The sequence below is a fragment of the Tiliqua scincoides genome, chromosome 4 (genome assembly GCF_035046505.1).
Source record: "Tiliqua scincoides isolate rTilSci1 chromosome 4, rTilSci1.hap2, whole genome shotgun sequence".
Taxonomy (NCBI): Eukaryota; Metazoa; Chordata; class Lepidosauria; order Squamata; family Scincidae; genus Tiliqua; species Tiliqua scincoides.
The window spans coordinates 49,771,888-49,792,407 of record NC_089824.1 but is presented as its reverse complement, the minus strand read 5'-3'; the positions used below and the strand labels follow the sequence as shown (position 1 = coordinate 49,792,407).

Sequence of the window (20,520 nt, the reverse complement as noted above, 5' to 3'; positions counted from 1 at the left end):
GTACTTTCTCCATCATTAGAAGAGGAGCTAGAGCTGAGAGGATAGGAGAGAGCGACGGAAACAGTAGTGCCCTGCCCATACCATCTGCAGGTAGAGGGGCAGGGAATAGCAGAAGCTACACCAGGGGACCATTTGGAACCTGAAGACCAAGGCGAAAGGTTTTTGTAGAACTCTGGCAAAAACTCAGGTGAGGCAGAAGGCATGAGTTGGGTGCAGGAAGCAGCAGCTGGACTCTGACTCTGATTTTGGTGAAAAGTCTGTTTGTTTGTTTTTTTGTTTGTTTTTTGCTGTAGTATGTACAGTATTAAATTTCTTTGGAGATCTGGTCCGTGCTGTGCTGGAAAGACTGTCCTCAACCTAATGTCTTCTAAGAGAAGGAAGAGTCAAGAGAAAATGTGGGGATATTTGCAATTGGATAAAAATTTTGCAGTTTGATCCACAATTACCTAAGTTAATGTTAAAATGTTCTCCTCTACAATGTACTCCATTGGTGCATGTTATGTAGCGCTGCCTTATCCATAAACATGTGGGAAAGGCAGGATAAAAATCTATTAAATAAATAAATGTACCAGACAAAATCTTTTACTTGTTTGCCACAGATGATGAGCAATCATCTTAAAATAAATAAATAAATAAAAACTTATAATGTGAGTTTACACGCCTGCCTCTGCAGTAGTGGGAGTACAGTGTAGTAATTTTTAGTGTTGTAAAGCTCCTACTCTAAAATCAGTCAAGCAATTAAAACTTGAACATTCAAAATGGCAATAAAGGAAATCGTTTTTAATCACTGTTTTGAAAATGTGATTTTTTTTTTCTTTGTTGGAATTAAAAAGGCAGGAAAAAATGCTTGAAAGAATTTCTGCAGAAGCTGGAAAAATAAAATGCTGTGTGCTGTAGCTATCTTTATGGCCAAGGGAGTTAGATTCTATGGTCTTTGAGATCTTTTCAGCTGTACAGATTTGTAAAAAGTTATTTCATTTTCAGATGACCAATGTAATGCATTCTTCAGGGATTTTATTTTATTTTGCTGGAAACTATGCATGAGAGCATTTTGACTGCTGCTGTACTCATTTTCAGAACTCTTCCTTTCCCTTATTCTAGCAAAGGGCTGGCTGAATCTTCTTTTTACTTTTATACTGCTCTTTTTGGAGAAGGTGCCAAAGACTGGTAGATGTATTGTGCAAATATCAGTCTGCCAGGATTTTAAATTCACTTCTAACACTGCTTCCAGTTTGGAGGCCAAATGCAAACTACAGTTTTATTTATTGATATTATTATGTATTGTCCTGCTTATTATTAATAAAAATATTTATGTATTTTCACACACACACCCAAAGTCCTTTAAGTGGTTTACTATGGTTAGCAGTGCTAAACAGGAAACTGAAAGTGAGACTGAGCTGGAAGCAAAGAGAATGAGGTTGTGATTCATTTTTGGTCCTCCAAATCATGTTTTGAACTTGAGGTGCAGTATGTGTGAATCCATTGTTGTGGCATAATAAGGAAGCCATGCATATTGAAAAAAACATTTCTTTTGCAAGGTTTAGTGTTGCAGGAGGGTGATATAAATTGAAATCATGCCTAAGTAGGAATTTTCCAAACCATCAGCTTGTCAGGTGCTTGTTTGATAACACTTACTGAATAATTGTAGTAACTCAGAACAAGATAAAAATGTGTTGAAACTGAATTCAGGGAAACAAAAGACAGTGCATGCATTACTATTTATGGATGATTTTTCTCCCACAATGGCATGGTCTTTCTCTGGATCCTGGTTCTGATAAAAAACCAACATACTTAGAAAACTGTAGGATTATAAAAATATTTTAATTGTGATAGATTTCACATAACTTTTTTGTATTGAAAGCCATATTTTGAATATCAAAAGTAAGTTGGTGCTCTCATTAGAATTTGTGAAATAGGTAATATCCAGTAGTTCAATACACCACAAACCATTAAGTTTGCAAGTGATAACCTGTGCAGAGAGCCAAGTAACATATTTGTGCTGTACAGGAGACATGTAATTTCATTGAAGCTATGTCTGCACTTAAGTAGATGACTGTAATCTGTTGATAATTTTAAAGCAAGATGTTGGGTTCACTACTAAGCATCCATTTGACTAAAGAAGACTGCTATAATTAAAGTACTGCAGCTTCTTTGAACTTAGTTGTCTTGTGAATTTCATTTCACTTATTTTTTTATTGTGTAACTCATAAAAGTACATTGTATCTGTACTGATTTTCCAAAGAAGTATAATTTAATTCTGGTAGCATGGTTCTTAGCTTTGCTTTGTTCATTTTGCTTAATCAACTCCTGCTGCAGAGTCCAGCAGAGGGTGCTCAAAAGCACAAGATATTGGAGGGTTTGACATGGAGGAAGTATGAAGGGAAACTTGAAATGAATTTGTCAGTGCAAACAAGTCACTGAGACCATTTAAAATGAAACTAGTTCAAAATTAAGAGAGTTTTTGAGACATATTTAATTGTAAGGAACTAGTCAATGACATATTTAAAACTAGAAGGATATTCTGAAATATTGCCTAACTAGTTTTGTTTTTGTTTTTTCCATGTTTTGCATCTGGTGGGGTTACTGGCAACTGTTCTTCATTATAGAAAGTAAGTTTGTATTAATTCATAGTTCCATTGATGCTTTTTTCTTTGGTTTTTTGTTTGTTTGTTTTTTGTGAAGACAGCTTACCCTTGACAGTTCTGTTGGAAATTCTAAGAGATGTTCCACGCTGCTTGATGCTGTGGGAAGGGCCAGCCCCATCCATGAGGCGGAATGAAGCAGCTACTTTGAGTAAAGGGCTTGGGGAGATGGTGAACTAGTAGGGGGTACCTTGCACCCATGCCAGCCTGCCATTTTGCCCTGTTCCTGCTACCTGCCCAACTGGTTCCATTGTTGCTCCTCCATCCTCTTCAGAGACAACAAGCAAGAAGAACAAGTGAGATGAGAATGAGTGTCAGAGCAGCCTACCACTACATTCTCCAGTGCTGCTGCTGAAGATTGCAGGGAGGATGGTATTGTCACTTTGAAAGAGCATGGCAGAGAGGGATCTTGATTGCTGCATGCTTGTTTTCTTTGCCACTTCTGCAAAGTGGGGGGGGGAGAGGTTGAGTCCTTCCAGCTGGTTTTGAAAAGTAGTGGGTGTGGATGAGAAGGTAGTGATGATGAGACATATTATTTTGTGCTTGTGCACTCTGTCTCAGAAAAAAGGGGTGAGTGGAATGTGGATACCATTTTAAATGCTGGTTTGGCTTTGGCTGGGTGTGTTTGAATCATGGATTTGAAAATATTGTGAAGCACACACAGTACTTTTCTGCCACAAAGAAAATCTAGTATGTAAATAAATCCTTTGCATGTAATAGATAAAGGTTTAAATACTTTCAACACAAATTAGTTATAACACTACATATATAGCATTTATAGAAAGTCAGTGGTGTAGACTTAAAATGTTAGGCTTACAAAGGTCAGGCTGTGAAATATGAATGGTAGTATGTCGGTCATTTAAGATTAAGCTTCAGAATGAATTGGAGGGTAGTGAAATCAATCCTGGTAAAGGTAAAAATGTCACTTTGTGAATATCATTGTGTACATGTAGTCATTTCTTCCAGGCACATAACACATTAGTAATTGGAGGTTGCTTTACTATATGTCTTGTGTGTTATTCTTACATGCATGTTATTCTTACATGCAAAATGTATCAAAGAAAACCAATAAAAATAGTAATAATAAACAACGACTCCCCCTCCCCAAATCTTCAGAGTTAAAATAACCTTCAGGAGAAAAATAAAAATCAAATTTTCAAGCAGCAGTTGTAATAAGCTAGCAAAAGCCTTGTGGAATAAGCAAGTCTTTAGCTGATGCTGAAAGTTGAAGGTTACCAATGAGGGCACCTGTCACATCATACAATACAGGAAATTCTGTGGAGCAGGCATTATTGCAAAGAATGCCCTCTTGAAGATCACTACCAACCATAGTTCAGAAGGAGGCAGAACCTGCAAGAAGGGGTCCTTAAAAGATCTTTACAGTACAGTCAAGTATGAGGTAGGAATAGATTGGAAAAGTAGCCCTTCAATTACTTTGATTCTAAGCTGTGAAGGACTCTAAAAGCATCTAGAATTACTTGATTTTCTTACTGGTTCACATAGCAGTAAAACTTGGTATGATGGAAACCATACTCAAATTACTTAATCTGTATTATTCTCCATTTTATGCCAACTCTGAAACAGATTTGGTCTTTTGTGTACATGTATACACACTCCATTGACCTGAATAATATTTCTATCTTTGTTTTACTACTTCAGTCCAAGTGTTCTTTCACATGCCCCCCAAAATCACATTGCTATCAGATTATTGAGCTCCCTGGGTCAGTGTTTTGTGAGCAGGATCACGTGTGAACAGCTAATCAACCAGACATATGTTCACCTTGATTTTGCAAGTGCCTTTACTGCCACTTCCCACTATCCCAGGCCACCAAGTAACTGACCTTGGGTCAAAAAAAGACACTTAATGAAGTGGAGATGCTGAGTGAATCCATCCTGGAGGAGCTGTCCCCATCTAAGAAAAGTGGATAGAACATCAGGAGCTACTGGAACCTGTAATTCCAATACAGCCAGGGTATAGAAAAGATGCTGTGTTGCAGCCTTCACTTATCCCAGAACTGCATTGCCACCAATGCCTTCCCTGCCACATACATGTTCAAGCTACTGAGTGCACTGGGGCAGGAAGAAGGGAAGGTGGTAACAGTGAAAGTGGCCCGGTGCACCCAAACACAGATGCTTCTGCTACTTTTCCCCCATCCCAAAACAAACTTCTTGAATGTGTGCACAACCCCAAACCATTTTGGGACAAGTCAGGCAATATTTCTGCATCCATAATTTATATGGAATGGGGATAGGGAAATGGCTTAGGGCAGGGTTTTCAAACTCTCAGAGAGAGTTTGCACCGCTGTAAGTTCTTGTGGGGGCAGGGGGGGAGGCAGCGACTTGATCCCCAGGATAGTGTCACTCATGGGGCTGCAGGGACTGGGATGCACTCACCAGTCCCTGCAGCAGCCTCCTTGGGGTGCGGGGAGCCCTGCGCTAGCATATGCAGGGCTCCCCGACGTTTCAAAAGTGAGTTTGAGCAATCGCATTCCGCTTCCACGAAACTGGAAGTGGAACGTGATTGCTCCACTTTCACTTCAGTTGAGCTGGGGAGCCCTGCAGACACTCGCGCAGTGCTCCCTGCACCCCAGGATGGCTGCTGCAGGGACTGGTGAGGGGGCAGAGCTAGGGCCTGAAAACCCAGTTTGAATACCACTGCCTTAGGCCAAATGAAGCCAATTCAATGCAACAGTGCAGCGTAGCCATGAATATAAAGCTCTATTCTGTGGTCTAGTTATGAATGGGAATCAAAAATTCCTAGTTAGGCTCACTAGCAACTGGCTAATTCTGCACTGTCCAGAATTAGGTGGATTGATAAAATGGTGCTATAAATTGCAGGTTGAAGATACTGTTATTATTATTATTATGTGTGATCAATGGATGCAGCTTGGTCTCTGCAGCTTAGTAAAGCCCCCCCCCCCCCACCCACCTTGTCCTTTATCCTTCTATGACAGGGTGGCCAAACTTGCTTAACATAAAAGCCATATATAATAAACTTCAGGTGTTTGAGAGCTGCAGTATTTTAAGGACCATTTAAATTCTTAAATATAGTTACTCTTCATGAACATTAAATTTAGGTTTTAATCCAGTGGACTCTCCATTTATATTCTGTAAATAATTATAAAGCTTACTGTTTTTTAAATTTACCTTTTATATTAATTGTGATGTGAAAAGAAACTCAACCGACATAATTCCGCAAGCCACACATTATATATGAAAAAACTACATGTGGCTCACAAGCCGCAGTTTGGCCACCCCTCCTCCACAGGATGGAGACATGATCCTAATCTTCCAAACCCTTTTTTTGGGGTTTTGGCAAACCCAGAAAATGGCATACTGGACAGGATTGTTTTAAGGCTGAAGTATGTACTGTCACTTCTGGATGAATAGGATCTTTGCTCACTACGGTACAGTATTATTGTCCAGGTAGGCATTAATAACAGATATTCAGAATCTGACATATCCTGGTATTTTGTCATAAGGCTGCTGATTCATAGTAACAAACCCAAATCAAGAACCTTGGACACATCTGATAAGCACACAAACCCAAACACACCTTGGACACAAGCCCTTGGTTTGCCACGACAGACTTTCAAGTAGTGTTTGCTATACTACAGCATGGTGGCGGTGGGTGTTTTGGATTTTTATTTCCATAGCTTTTACTTTTTAGATTGGCAAAAGCACAATCTGTGAAACCAATATACATAATCATGGTTAAATCCTTCCTGCCAATTTCTTCTCTATGTCTATGTAACATATTTCTCTTCTAATAATTATTTTGCTGCCTCTGTCCCTTATGGAGAGGGCACATCTGTTTTTAAGTTATCAGAAGACGTTGAATACAGGCATGTCCACCATATTTGCAGAGGATCAATTCCAGAGAGCCCTCTTACCTGCCACAGATATGGAAACCGCGGATATAGGAAACTATATAAAAATAGAAGCCCCCGTGCACCTGTTAACATAGTTAAGAAGCTTACGGAGGCAAAGTTTTTTCATTTAAAAGAGTCGCTGTAAGCATTTAAGTTTATAGTGCCGCAGAGCAGACTGCCGATAACCTGAATAGTGGTTAAATTATTGTTTAGCATTTGAGCTAGTTTCATCAAGCACTCAGGCTATCGGCAGCTCCTATGTGGCACTACATGATTAAATGCTTATAGCAACCAGTTTAAACAAGAAAACTTTACCCCAGTAAGCTTCTTTACAATGTTAGGGGCTATGGGAGGGCATGGGGGTCCCTGAACTGAATCCGCGGATTCAGGGGCCTATCTGTATTGCACATGTTTTTCCTTCTTACATTTAAATATTTTTTCTGCTCATACTGGTTTCTGTTGTTTGATACAAGAGAATAAAGAGAATCATGGGACATGTTTGCATCTTATGTCCACTAACCACTATTACATATATCTCCTGCTCTGAATGTCCACCACAATCTAAAGAGGGGTCTGGTAACACATCCCAGGTTTTTTCTCCAGTTTTTGCTTCAACAGACTTTACTTGCAGCTCCTGACTTATCAAACTGCTTTTTAAACTTATTACAGACCTATTTGACCTGGAGATAGCACTGATGAAGCGAAGAGGAGGGAGACAGTGTGTACATATGCAGTCTTATGGGTCATGACTATCTGTGTGTATAGTTAGTTAGTTGGCAACCTTCAGTCTCGAAAGACTATGGTATCGCGCTCTGAAAGGTGGTTCTGGAACAGCGTCTAGTGTGGCTGAAAAGGCCGATTCGGGAGTGACAATCCCTTCCACACTGGGAGCAAGTGCAGTCTGTCCCTGGCCTGTCTCCCTGGCTATGGGCCTTCCTTCTTTGCCTCTTAGCCTCAGACTGTTGGCCAAGTGTCTCTTCAAACTGGGAAAGGCCATGTTGCACAGCCTGCCTCCAAGCGGGCCGCTCAGAGGCCAGGGTTTCCCACTTGTTGAGGTCCACTCCTAAGGCCTTCAGATCCCTCTTGCAGATGTCCTTGTATCGCAGCTGTGGTCTACCTGTAGGGCGCTTTCCTTGCACGAGTTCTCCATAGAGGAGATCCTTTGGGATCCGGCCATCATCCATTCTCACGACATGACCGAGCCAACGCAGGCGTCTCTGTTTCAGTAGTGCATACATGCTAGGGATTCCAGCACGTTCCAGGACTGTGTTGTTTGGAACTTTGTCCTGCCAGGTGATGCCGAGAATACGTCGGAGGCAGCGCATGTGGAAAGCATTCAGTTTCCTCTCCTGTTATGAGTGAAGAGTCCATGACTCGCTGCAGTACAGAAGTGTACTCAGGACGCAAGCTCTGTAGACCTAGATCTTGGTATGTTCCGTCAGCTTCTTGTTGGACCAGACTCTCTTTGTGAGTCTGGAAAACATGGTAGCTGCTTTACCGATGCGTTTGTTTAGCTCGGTATTGAGAGAAAGAGTGTCGGAGATCGTTGAGCCAAGGTACACAAAGTCATGGACAACCTCCAGTTCATGTGCAGAGATTGTAATGCAGGGAGGTGAGTCCACATCCTGAACCATGACCTGTGTTTTCTTCAGGCTGTTTTCTTCAGGCTGTGTGTATAGTGCTTCTGGATAGAGTTCTGAAAGAAGCCAAAGTAATGAAGCAAAAATTCACTCTTTAATGTTTTATTATGGCAGTTGAAATTCTATGTTTTATTCAGCTTTCCTTGCACCATGGCAGTGTTTCATTAGTTTTCTCAAGAACCTGATTTCATTACTAACTCCAATTGAAAAAAATATAATTAGAGAAAAGATCATAAGAACATAAGAACAGCCCCACTGGATCAGGCCTTAGGCCCATCTAGTCCAGCTTCCTGTATCTCACAGCGGCCCACCAAATGCCTCAGGGAGCACACCAGATAACAAGAGACCTGCATCCTGGTGCCCTCCCTTGCATTGGCATTCTGACATAGCCCATTTCTAAAATCAGGAGGTTGCATATACACATCATGGCTTGTAACCCATAATGGATTTTTCCTCCAGAAACCTGTCCAATCTCCTTTTAACAGCGTCCAGGCCAGATGCCGTCACCACATCCTGTGGCAAGGAGTTCCACAGACCGACCACATGCTGAGTAAAGAAATATTTTCTGTTGTCTGTCCTAACCCTCCCAACACTCAATTTTAGTGGATGTCCCCTGGTTCTGGTGTTATGTGAGAGTGTAAAGAGCATCTCTCTATCCACTTTATCCTTCCCATGCATAATTTTGTATGTCTCAATCATGTCCCCCTTCAGACACCTCTTTTCTAGGCTGAAGAGACTCTCTGTTTCCTGGTCTTCAACCAGTTCTCAATCCAGGAGAGGACCTGTCCTCTAATTCCCTGACTGTGGAGATTTTTCAGTAGCCTTTGGTGAGGGACCGTGTCGAATGCCTTCTGAAAGTCCAGATATATAATGTCCACGGGTTCTCCCGCATCCACATGCCTGTTGACCTTTTCAAAGAATTCTAAAAGATTTGTGAGGCAAGACTTACCCTTACAGAAGCCATGCTGCTTCTCCCTCAGCAAGGCCTGTTCGTCTATGTGTTTTAAGATTCTGTCTTTGATGAGGCATTCCACCATCTTACCCGCTATAGATGTTAGGCTGAGCATCCTATAGTTTCCCGGGTCCCCTCTCTTTCCCTTCTGTTGGTTTGCTAAAGGCTACATGTAGTTACATGTCTGATGCTCCATTGAGAAAATAGTTAGAGAAAGTCACATGCTATTCTAAGTTCTGTTTTGTAATTGCTGAACAATGACAAGGCATTTTAATGTTTCATCTTTTATGAATGCTACATTAACTGCATTGGCATTCTACTATGATAACTATTGTATTAGATGAAGTAGGAATTGACATAATTCTTTTAAGGTGCTGCTTTATAAAGCAAATTTCTTTATATTGCAAATGGATTTTTAAGATGTTCCTCTTTAAATCATGAGGAGTTCAGTGGTCTGTAAAGGAGACTGAATATGCTTATCACAAGAAATAAATGTTAGTTTGAGGAATATGTTAATGAAATACAATAATGACAAAAATAATAAATGTTAGAAAAGGTGGGCTTGTTCTGGTGAGACCTTGTCTTGAATCCTCAAAATTTGTTTCTTTGTGAAAAAGTGCTTATTTCTGGCCATCATCTGTTGAATGACATCGTTGTTGGCATCCTTCAGTCTCGGAAGACTATGGTATCACGCTCTGATTGGTGGTTCTGGAACAGAGTGTCCTCTCCAGTGCGCGAAGCTTGGGTAAAGTAGATATGGAGGATAGACTGTTTCCCATGCAGTAAATCTCCCCTCTCCACGTCACTGAAATGGCCCAATGGAAAGGCAGAAGCCAATACGGTTGGTTCCAGTGGCGGCGCAGGAGTTGCCAGAACATGACTGTGTTTAGCCATGAACTGCCTCAGGGACTCTGGCTCCGGATTTTGCCTCGAAGTTGACTCCTGAAGCCTTTTCCATAACTGGATGTAGCCACAAGGCAGTGGAGGTTTGGGATCAGAGTTTTCATTCTCTTAGATGAGCTGCCTTCCCAGGCTAACGAGTCCCATCTACCCGGTGGCTGTTTAGTTGCCTCTTATGACAAGTACAACCAAACTGAGGGCCTATTCTTATCCCCCAGCCCCCAGGGGATGAATGACATCAATTCCTGCTTAATGATGTCTATTACAGCCCTCAACAGGTGCCATGAATGCTATTTGACTACTGTATGAAATGAGTTTGAAACCCCTGGCTTAGGCTGATTATAAAATTGGATACCATAGGTTAGATCCCAACTAGTACTTCCATGAATAGTAATTTTGTTTATGTGGTTAAGGATGACATTCACTAGTTCTCCTTTGCTGACTCCTGTGCCCCCTCTATCTGCTTTTAAGAGCCTTCAGGGTCCTACAGTTGAACCTTGGTATCTGCGGGGGATCTATTCCTGGGCAGCCCTCCCCCACGTATATAAAAACATGATAATGAAATCCACGTGTTGGGTCCATCACAGGACCTCTTAAAGTGCCTTCTGGCCCCTGGAAGTGTCAGAAAGGCGCTTAGGGTTTTCGTAAAAACTGGAAATGTCTTTCTGACACCATTGGTGACCGTAGACATTTCTTGGAACTACTTCAATGTTACCTAGTAATCTAGTTTATATCTATTCTGATTAACAATATTTTGTTTCATTATGAATTTATTTAATTTAAAATACTTATGTCCTGCTTTTTTGTCAAAAGGCTCAATAAGGCCATTGACAGAAGCACATTAAGACACAATGCACAAAACAATAGTTAATACAACAGAATTACTTCTGCTTATTTTAATTTTACTCATTTGAAGCAGTATGTACAAAACGTCTGAAAAAATCTTATGTAGCTAAAACACAACTATTTGTGTTTGATTAACTTCCTACTAAAATAGAGCGCTCTATCTGCACATAACCATGGTTCAAAATAATGAAATGACTTGTAATTTATTTTTCTACTCATTGAATGAGAAAGTAATTCTTGGATTTAGCTTCAGTCGTTATATGTTGGCATTCATATTACTTGATTAAAACTTCAGGGAGAAAACAAAGTTGCAAGCTGGTACCCTCTTTTAAAACTATATTTAATTAAATATGAATGATTACAATCTTGATGACTCAGGATGTAGTGCTGCATATTAATCTTCTTCCTTTAACAAATATTTTCTTAAAGTTATCTTCCCAATTTTGGGTGGGAAGGGTGGGAAGAGGGCTCTTTTTCCTGGAATGCCTTAAGTCTGGCCCTAAATATAAAAGATATCCATTGTATACTTGCCCAAATTTTGTCTGGAAATTTGCTGACTTTCTGTGCTTACAAAATGAGTTTAAAATGCATTCCTGCAGCATATTATGTGATAACTTTCTCAGATTGAACTGTCTCCTAGGCAGCAATCGATCCTAAATACTTGAAATAAAAGGGACTTCCTTCCCAGCAAGTGTATTTAGGAAAATTGCCCACTGCATAAAAAGCTTCAAATTACTGTACAGTGATCAGTTACAGTTTTATACAAGTGTATAAAATATGTGTGTTTGCATTGGCTCTGTTAAGGAAATACTGCTCAGATTTGTTCATAGCTAACCTTGCAATTTTAAATGCGTTTTCTCCTGGGTTCTGTTATTCTTTTGTTGTATTCTTTTTGTCCTGTGGGATGCAGCTCTCCTTGAACTTGGTACAGTTTTGATCATTCATGAGAATCAGCCACATTCTCTGTATATTCTAAAAATAAAACTTTATGGTGTTGTTTGCAAAGTAATTTCACATAAATATTTGGACTGTAGTTCTTTTAAAAATGTAGTGCTGTTTACTGTGTGAAAATAGCATAATTATGATTTGCAGACTTTTTGCTTGAAGCCGAAGGGCCAGATGCATATGATTAAGTTTCTACTGGCCTGTTATTGTAATGTAGATGTTTTCAGGGTTGGGAGAGTTTTTTCTGAAGAAAAAGAAAGGGAAGCGTGTGTTAAAAAAATTAAACTAAAACTGAAAGACAGAAGAGTGCCACAAGGAACAATCCATTTCAGCATGCTTTATTTTTTCCATTTATGTTTTTCAGTGGCACTTCTCCATTAGCGTGTCTGAATGCAATGCTTCATACTAACACTCGTGTAGGTGATGGAACATTCTTCAAGATCCCTGGCAAGGCAGGACTTTACGCTCTCAAAGTAAGTCTAATTTTTAGAGATAAAGGTTCCCAAAGTTCCCAAAGACTATTTATGTAAATCTTAGCAAAACATTGAAGTAAACAAATGAGATTGAAGGAGGCTGGATGAGGAAATATCTGAAAGTCTTTTCTAACTGTGTACAGATGTTGTCTGAAACTATGTACACTACAGGTAAACATTGCCTGCTTTCTGACAAGTGTATATGTGTTCTTCATTTTTTTTAAATTTTTTGGAAAAGGCACTTGGCTGAGTTAAAATTCTGTCTTTTCAGAGCTTAGAAAAGTTCTTAGATTTATAAGCAGTAACCTCAAGACGATTCCTGATGCTCTTAAGAACTCTTGTAACAGTGCTCAAAACCTAACAGGCAAATATTTATAAATGTTGTCATGGAGAGTTGTTGCATTATGTATTACAATCCTAGGCTTAGTAATGAACTGAATGTTAGAGCCATGTAAAAAAAAATGACTTTGTTGGATTAATGGAATCCATTTCCAGGATCCTTACAACACAATTCTATGTATGATTTCTCAGAGGTATGGTCAGTAGGGTTTACACCCAGATAAGGTTACATAGGATTGCTATCTTAATCAAATGCAGTTCCTTGTATGCAAAAGGGTGGTCAAGTACACACATATACAAAAAATTTTTTAAAGCTAATTTGCTTTTTTTCATTTAACGTTTTATTTCTAAAATTGTAAGAAAGGGGTAAGTTGTTGTGGACATTAGAACTCAGGAGAGCAAGCATTGGCCAAAGGGGTACATCAATGAATATGTGATAGGCACTTCTCTGTGATGGTCATGAGATTAAACTAGTTGGTTGGAATTTCTAAATAAGCTTGTATCTGCATACAAAGATTTGAATTAAGCAGCATTTTGATAGAAGAATATACTATATATCTCAACAATTCTGGTCTTTTGATAGTTCTGTCAGAAATTGTAACTGTTTCATGTAAGATGCAGGTTAGTTTTTGAAATGATGCAACTGTCTTGATCCCATTTTTTTTTCTCCTTCATGCAGAAGGAAGACTCTACATGCCCAGCAAATGGAACATTGGATTTAGGTTGTGAATCGGAGTTGGATAGCACTGAGATGGCTGAGACAAACAACAGCAATGGAGAAGAAAATGGAGGTATTTTGTTTTCATGTAATCTTATTGATGCATGTATGTTCTGGGTCAGTTATACGTTGTTGTTGCACCTCATATTTCACAGTAACATATAATGATACTTCTGTTGCTGATGATGTTCAAGATGTGTGTAAAAAAAAGAAAAGAAAGAAAACCATCCCAAATCAACCAACCCCGATGGAGTCATTGACAAATCTGAATAGATTTTGAAGTAATAATAAGAGATAAAATAGTAGGTTGTATCCTATATTGTCCTTCTAATTGTATAAAGGGGTTTGTGTGTGCTGAAGTAAAAGTGCTAGGTTATTACACAAATCTAAGTGGAATCCTGACTCGCCTTCACATGTGCACAACATGTATGCAACACATTGCAGAATGTGTTGTGCAACATTTCACTGTTGAACGTGAAATGTTAAATTCATTGTTGCAATATTGTCTGCATGTGCAGTTGTATGTGGAACAGTGCAAAATGCTGCCTTTCTTCCACAAGGCACTCCCTTGAATACAACTCAGTGGATTTCTGCTTCAAATTCATTTGTACTTTAATTTTGTTATAATATTGTGAACCCCTTACTCTCTAGCACTGGGAAAGAAAGAAATTTTCATTTTTAAATTGCTGTAATTTCTATGATCCTAAGAAAAAGATTGCAGAAGATACTTGTCAGGTGTTAAATAATTGAAAATAGATTCATTTTTAAGAAGCAAGATGTGAATTTAAAGAAATAATGAGTTGCAAACTAGAATGAAGATAGTCTTCATTTCTTAACCCTTCAACATGAACATGCAGGTTTTAATGGTCCACCCAAAGTAGTGGTTAATTCTACAGTTTTAGGCATTTAAAATACCAGCAAACTATATTCCTTTGTAATAGTTTGGAACTATTTAGCTGTCACTCATTGAAACAATAATTTTAAGAAATGTCCTTCTCTCTGCTAATAGAACCGAGTCTACCTAGTTCTTTTTTATAGTTGAAATTGGCAAAAATTTGGATAATATATTTGCTGTTTATTGTATTTGTGCCAATTTGAGGGGAAAATACTGCTTATAAAAACAACTGAAAATGTGCAAGGATGTAAATATCTGTGTGTAATAGCATGGAAGGGGCAAATGAACATATAGAAGTTATGAACCTGTATTTCTTAGTATTCTATATCCTTTTTTGATAACAGCGGTGGATAAATGGAGGAGCAAAAGCAAACTACTGTGTATGGCTGGTTAGGGAAAAGATGTTGAAGCAGTAATGAGTGAAAATAGTTGGATTGCTAATAGGCTAATTATGACTTTATGATTGTGTAATCTCTATTTAAAAAAATCATTCTGACCTACAGGCTCTTGATAAAATATAGAAATTTAAGACATTCATTTTTTTTTCCTCAAATGAACAAAAGTTTAAGTATTTGGCCATCTTTGTTTTTGGTGTCTAGCAACTTGTGGTCCTGTTCCTTGACTGCTGAGAATAAAGGAACAATACCATCTACAGCAGTGGTTTGCCCTGATCTGCCCACACCCCCCCCCCCCACTGATTCACCATCATTGGTGGGTGCTCCTCTGTCCACCATCATGCACTGGACCTCCAGGGCTAGAGTTATAATATACAAAGCGGGACAGAGATCCTATACCTTTAACCATTGTATAGAAGAGGGAATTTTGGCAAATGCGGCTTTTTAAACCATTCCATGTTCAGCTGTACCTGTGAAAATTCTCTTTTCTATACAATGGTTAAAGATAGGTAGGTAGGTAGATAGATAAGACCTTTATTGGTTAAAGGTATAGGCACTCTGTCCCACTTTGTATCTGGTAACCCTATCAAGTAATGCTGACTGAACCAAACGAGCAGTTGCAAAGCACATGTGGCTTGCCTGATCCCAGAGGCAGAGACAGCCTTAGGGCAGTTTGACCACTGAGTCAAATTAGGACCTGAGCCTGGAGTGGCTGCATGCTGGGGCAGCAAATGAAGCAGCTGCAGCTAGAACCTTGCTCTGTAGCTGCCACGCCCGCATGGAATCTATCATGTCAAGGCATCACAAGAATGGTGTGGCAAGCAGATAAAATAAATAAAGTTTATTACTGCAGCAGAATGGCCCTTCCCCTGTGTCTGTTTGGCTCAAAATCTGCTCCCTCTGGAAGTAGTTTGTGGTGACATCATCATGTCATCACCACCTACTTCCAGATGCTGTATTTTGTGTGGGGTGCCATTAGCCCTGAGCTCGCTGCCTCTCTTGTTCTGGTGAGTAGGGGACCCCTCAGGGGTTGGATCCCCATGAAATTGGACCCCATAGCTCCCAAGGCTGGTTCTGGCCCCATATAGAGTTCATTACTGTTATTCAGATAAAACGTGATCTAGACACATATAATGAACACTGACTGAGAAACCAGTGGGTGTTGCTGGCACACTAGCTAAAGCTAGGCAAAAGCACCTCAGACCACAGATGACACTAGGGTATCCAGGAGCAATGCTGGGTTCAGTTTGTAGTGCTTCCAAGCTGCACTCACCCACTTCCAGCTCTTCACTAGCTCCAGACATGAATTAAAGATATCCACATCTTCTCCAGCAGGCAATGGTACAATTGGGTGTCATCAGCATACCGATGACACCCAACACCAGCTCCCCAGCTGATTTCCCCCAGCGGTTTCTTGTTAAACAGCATTGAGGAGAAGATGCATCCTGTGGGACACCCTGTACAAAAGTTCAGACGTACACTCTACGGTGTAGAGCAGACACCTGTTAGTATGGTATCAGGAATCTCCAGGAAGGAAAAAAGCCACAGTAAAGCTGTGCCCCCAATATCCATACCAATTTGCTGTTTTCCTGGAGGTATCTGAATGATTGCATGGCAGCATTGCTTGGGATTGCTTGGAATGCTAGACTTGATGGATCCTTGGTGCTGATCTAGCAGGCAGGTTTGGCATCAACTTTTGGGAAGCCCTCAGACAAAAGGTGTGTAGAATCTCCACAATTGTAGACTAAGTTTTATGCTCAGCTACTACACCTCCTACCCAGAAGAGATGTTCTCCTTTGTGCTGCATTGGTGGTGGTAGGGGGAACATTCAGGAATATTAAAATGTGCTGGCCCCTGGGGAAGGAAGTTCTGTTGTTGTTGCTCCCCTAATATTGCTGAGTAAGGACCCCTAGCCAGGACTTACCAAATGATGGGATGGACAGTGGCAGGAGTGGATCTGAGGACAAGTGGGAAGTGGCTGACCATGAATGTGGGCCTCTGAGACAAGGCCCATGAGAAGGTGAGTAAAGGGGGTAATTTATACCCAGGAGTGAAATTGCTGAAATTGCTCTGGGATCACAGCAGTAGAATGTGGTGATATGAATGATGGCACAGAATTCTGCCACCATGGATTATCATGTTTGTGTGCATCAACAAAAAGTTGCACTATTGCCTAAGTGCCTGCCAGCCTCTCATTCCCAGTTTTATAGTATCAAGTCATTAAAAGGATCCATAATAGAAGAGATTTTATGGACTGTCATGAAGTATAGTAATTTGCTCATGTATAATATCTACCTCTTATATTCTTCAAAAGAATTATTTTTCTGCTGCACTGGTTTCTTTTAATGTAACCATGTCATCCTAAGGAATAGATCTGTATTATTTTTCCCAAAGGGACACTTGGATGTTGTTAATTATAATGTTTAGTTGCTTGCACAAAACAGCTTACACGGTTTGTTTAAAGGTCCTTGTTAGTCCCAGGTGCATACATCTGTTTTTGACTCTACTATGTTATGTCCCGAGTTGCTTTTCCTTTCTTTTTTATACAGCCGTGGTGACTGGCTAGAGAAAAACTACTCTGATTTTGCAAGTCAGGCTCTAGAGATCCAAGTGATTTAGGTGATTATTTGATATATGTGTGTTGACAGTGCATGACCATTTATGTCAATACATGTATAGATCTGTGTCATCCAAGTAAAATGTATTGAGTTTATAGGATATTTTAAACCAGAGGTTTTTATGTGCATTTCTGTTCCTGAGGGCCTATAATTCAGTGTCTCAAGAATACTGGATAGATGTTTTCAACTTAAGATAGGCAACAGGTGTCAGCATGGGAAGCTGAATTAATATGTACAGTGCAACATGCTGAGTTGTAAACCGTTTTTCTCCTCTTTTTGATATATAACAATGACAGCAAGTGCCTTTTCTGATCTTATTCAAGATCAATCTGCTTGTTAGAAATTTAAAAACAAGTGTACTGTTATATGTACTGCAGTGTAGTGTAAATGGAGCGTTCAGGCTTCTTTCTACATATTGACCAGAATTTGCATATTGCTTTGAAAACTGTTACCTCATATGTTTTTTCTGCTTGCTTTTCTGAACGTGAAAAAAGAATCTGGTTGAGTCTGTAACAGTGAAATTACAGTATGTTTTGCTTTACTGAGGTTCTCTGTATTTTAAGTTGCAACCTTGTTTTTCCACCTATAAATTTTCCAGCAGTGCTGATTTCTTTTCCTGTGCAAACATTATTGATACATATACAGGGCGGCCCATACTAAGGATTGAATCCACAGCCCCCCTCGCGTGCACCCCACCTCGCCTCCGGAGGGTTTTCTGAGCCCAGCAGAGGACGCATACTTCTGCCTGCGGCTTTTGTCTGGCTGAGAATGACCGTATTGAAAAAACCTAATTTCCAGATTTTTTTGTGAAATCTGGATGGTACATTTTTATGCCTTATAAGGCATTAAAGATGTTGCTTCCAGTTTTCACGAAAAACTGGATGTTGCATTTTTTCAATACCTGTAGTCATTCTGAGTCCGACAGAGGCCACAGGCAGACATGTGAGGACTCTGCTGGCCTCAGAAAACCCTCCAGAGGCAAAATACAGTGGCATGCCCCCTATATCTGTGAATTCACGTGTCCACGAGGGGTTCTGGAATGGAACCCCTGTGGATATGGGGTACACCTGTAATGCACACTTAAGAGTGCGCGCTTTAGAATGCAATAACGCACGCTTATATTTTTGTGATTAGCAAGTTACTTGGCGATTACTAGTTACTAGTGTAGTGATTAGCAAGTTACTAGTAAGTTGAGTGCCAGCTACCTATGACTTGGGCAGTCTGTAATTTGATCTTCAGTTTTAGTTAATGGGGAAGTCCTGTGAATTTAATAGTGGAAGCAGCACTTGAAGAAGGGTGTTGTCAATGCTTTTTCCTTGTACCTTTTTCTGATCTAAATTTTCTCCCCCACCAGGACTGCTATTAGCCCATACTGGATTAAAAATACAGATACATTACTTAATAGCAGCTCCTGTAGGATGGTTTAGTTGAAGAAAACAAAAAGGAGAAAGTGTTGAAATGCCCTTCCCTGACCCTATTTTCCAATCAAATTAGCACCCTCTGTAGCTGCTTTGAAGTAAATAATAAGAAATGATGTTTGGGAGATCTAACCATGAATCTCTCTCATCACATAAATTTCAATCCCAAGGTTCAGAACCTCTGCCTCTTCCACTCCATTGTGCAAATATGTCCGGTATTAAAAGGAATACTGGAGTGCTGCAGCGAGAGAACCACTGCAAACACCAAAGTTTTTTGCGTAGAAGAGAATAAGTAGCTCCTTTCTGTGTGGAGCTTTATTTGGCTCATGCACTTTGTCTTCGAAGTACAAACTTCAAATAATGTTTCGTCGGATAGTAAAATTTTATGAAAGTATAGAATATTCAAAGCATCGTCCTGTGGTCTCTGTTAAGCTCTGAAAAAAATTCTCAAGTTAAAGCATGTGATTGAAATGCTTCCATGGGAATGGCTTCTTTTTTTTTTTTTTTTTTTTATTTACTTACTTTAAGACATGGGTACAGGAAAAATCACAAACATATATGTACAGGGTAATACACAAGGGAAAAAACACCAGGAAATCGCAGAACTGTAGCCAATACTCTTATGTTTCCCTACCTATCATCCTTGAATAACTTATTGTTTATCTAACCACTCATACAATGGTTTCCACAATTTCTGTATTCTCTCTATTTCGCCATCTCCCAATCTTTCCGTCAATACATCTATTTCAACCATCTCATATAATTTCTCAATCCACATCTCTACAGTGGGAGTATCAGGGTTCTTCCACAATCTAGCATACACCAATCTCGCTGCAGTAATTGCATACAACAAAATATGTTTAAGATCATTGTTATAACTTTCAGGAAAAATACTCAAGAGAAACAGTTCTGGTTGGAAATGTATTTCACAATTAAAAATAATTTGAATAGTTCTATATATTTTTTGCCAAAAATTTTTGGCCTTAGGGCAAAGCCACCACATATGATAAAAAAAACCTTTCACCTCTTTGCATTTCCAACACTTATCGCATGTGCCGGGATACATTTTTGCTAATCTATCTGGAGACAGGTACCATCTATAAAACATTTTGTATATGTTTTCTTTCATTGTTACTGCCTTAATTATCTTCATATTTCTCTTCCAAAGCTGGTCCCAATTATTCATTGTTATATTATGTCCAATATTTTTTGCCCATATAATCATTACCTCTTTTACCGATTCGTCTACCATTTCCATACTCAACAAATATTGATACATCCTTCTGATATAATTTTGCTCATTTGATAAAAATATTTTATCAAATTCCGTCTCCTCTGGGTAGATTCCTTCTTTTTTATCTTTCAACCATCTTGTTTTAATCTGTAACTCCGTCAACCGATCTAGTTCAATCCCTTTCTCCCACAATACCTCTTTTGAGTACATAACTGCTTTCTCATCTAATAATTCATCATATCTCCTATTCTGTGAACCTCGCAACCACATTGGCCTAGTATCAATTTCTAACGGTTTCACCCATCTTGGAATCTTCTCGTAAACTTTATATCTGATTTGTTCCCAGACAAACAACAATGCTCTTCTTATCAGATGTTGTTTAAAGTAACTATGATATTTGGCTTTATCATAAATCAAAAAGGCATGTGGACCAACCTGCAAATCGTGTAGTTCTAATTTTAACTCTCTAGATTTTTCGGCTTCTGCCCAATCCTTTATCCAATTTAATGCCGCTGCATAGTAATAAATTTCCCAATTTGGCATTCCGAAACCAGCTCGTTCTTTCACATCTTGTAATAATTTCATATTTATTCTAGCTTTTTTCCCTTGCCAAATGAAATTAGCCATCATTTT

General features: G+C 39.4%; 1 protein-coding gene across 1 annotated transcript in view; it reads left to right on the top strand.

Moving 5' to 3' along the window:
* The window catches only part of ASXL3 (ASXL transcriptional regulator 3), a 131,975-nt gene that overhangs the window by 59,995 nt on the left and 51,460 nt on the right, over nucleotides 1-20,520 (top strand). The window contains exons 3-4 of the mRNA XM_066625327.1: nucleotides 12,162-12,270; nucleotides 13,289-13,400. Coding sequence (XP_066481424.1) covers nucleotides 12,162-12,270; nucleotides 13,289-13,400 — 221 coding nt within the window. The remainder of the gene's footprint in view (nucleotides 1-12,161; nucleotides 12,271-13,288; nucleotides 13,401-20,520) is intronic.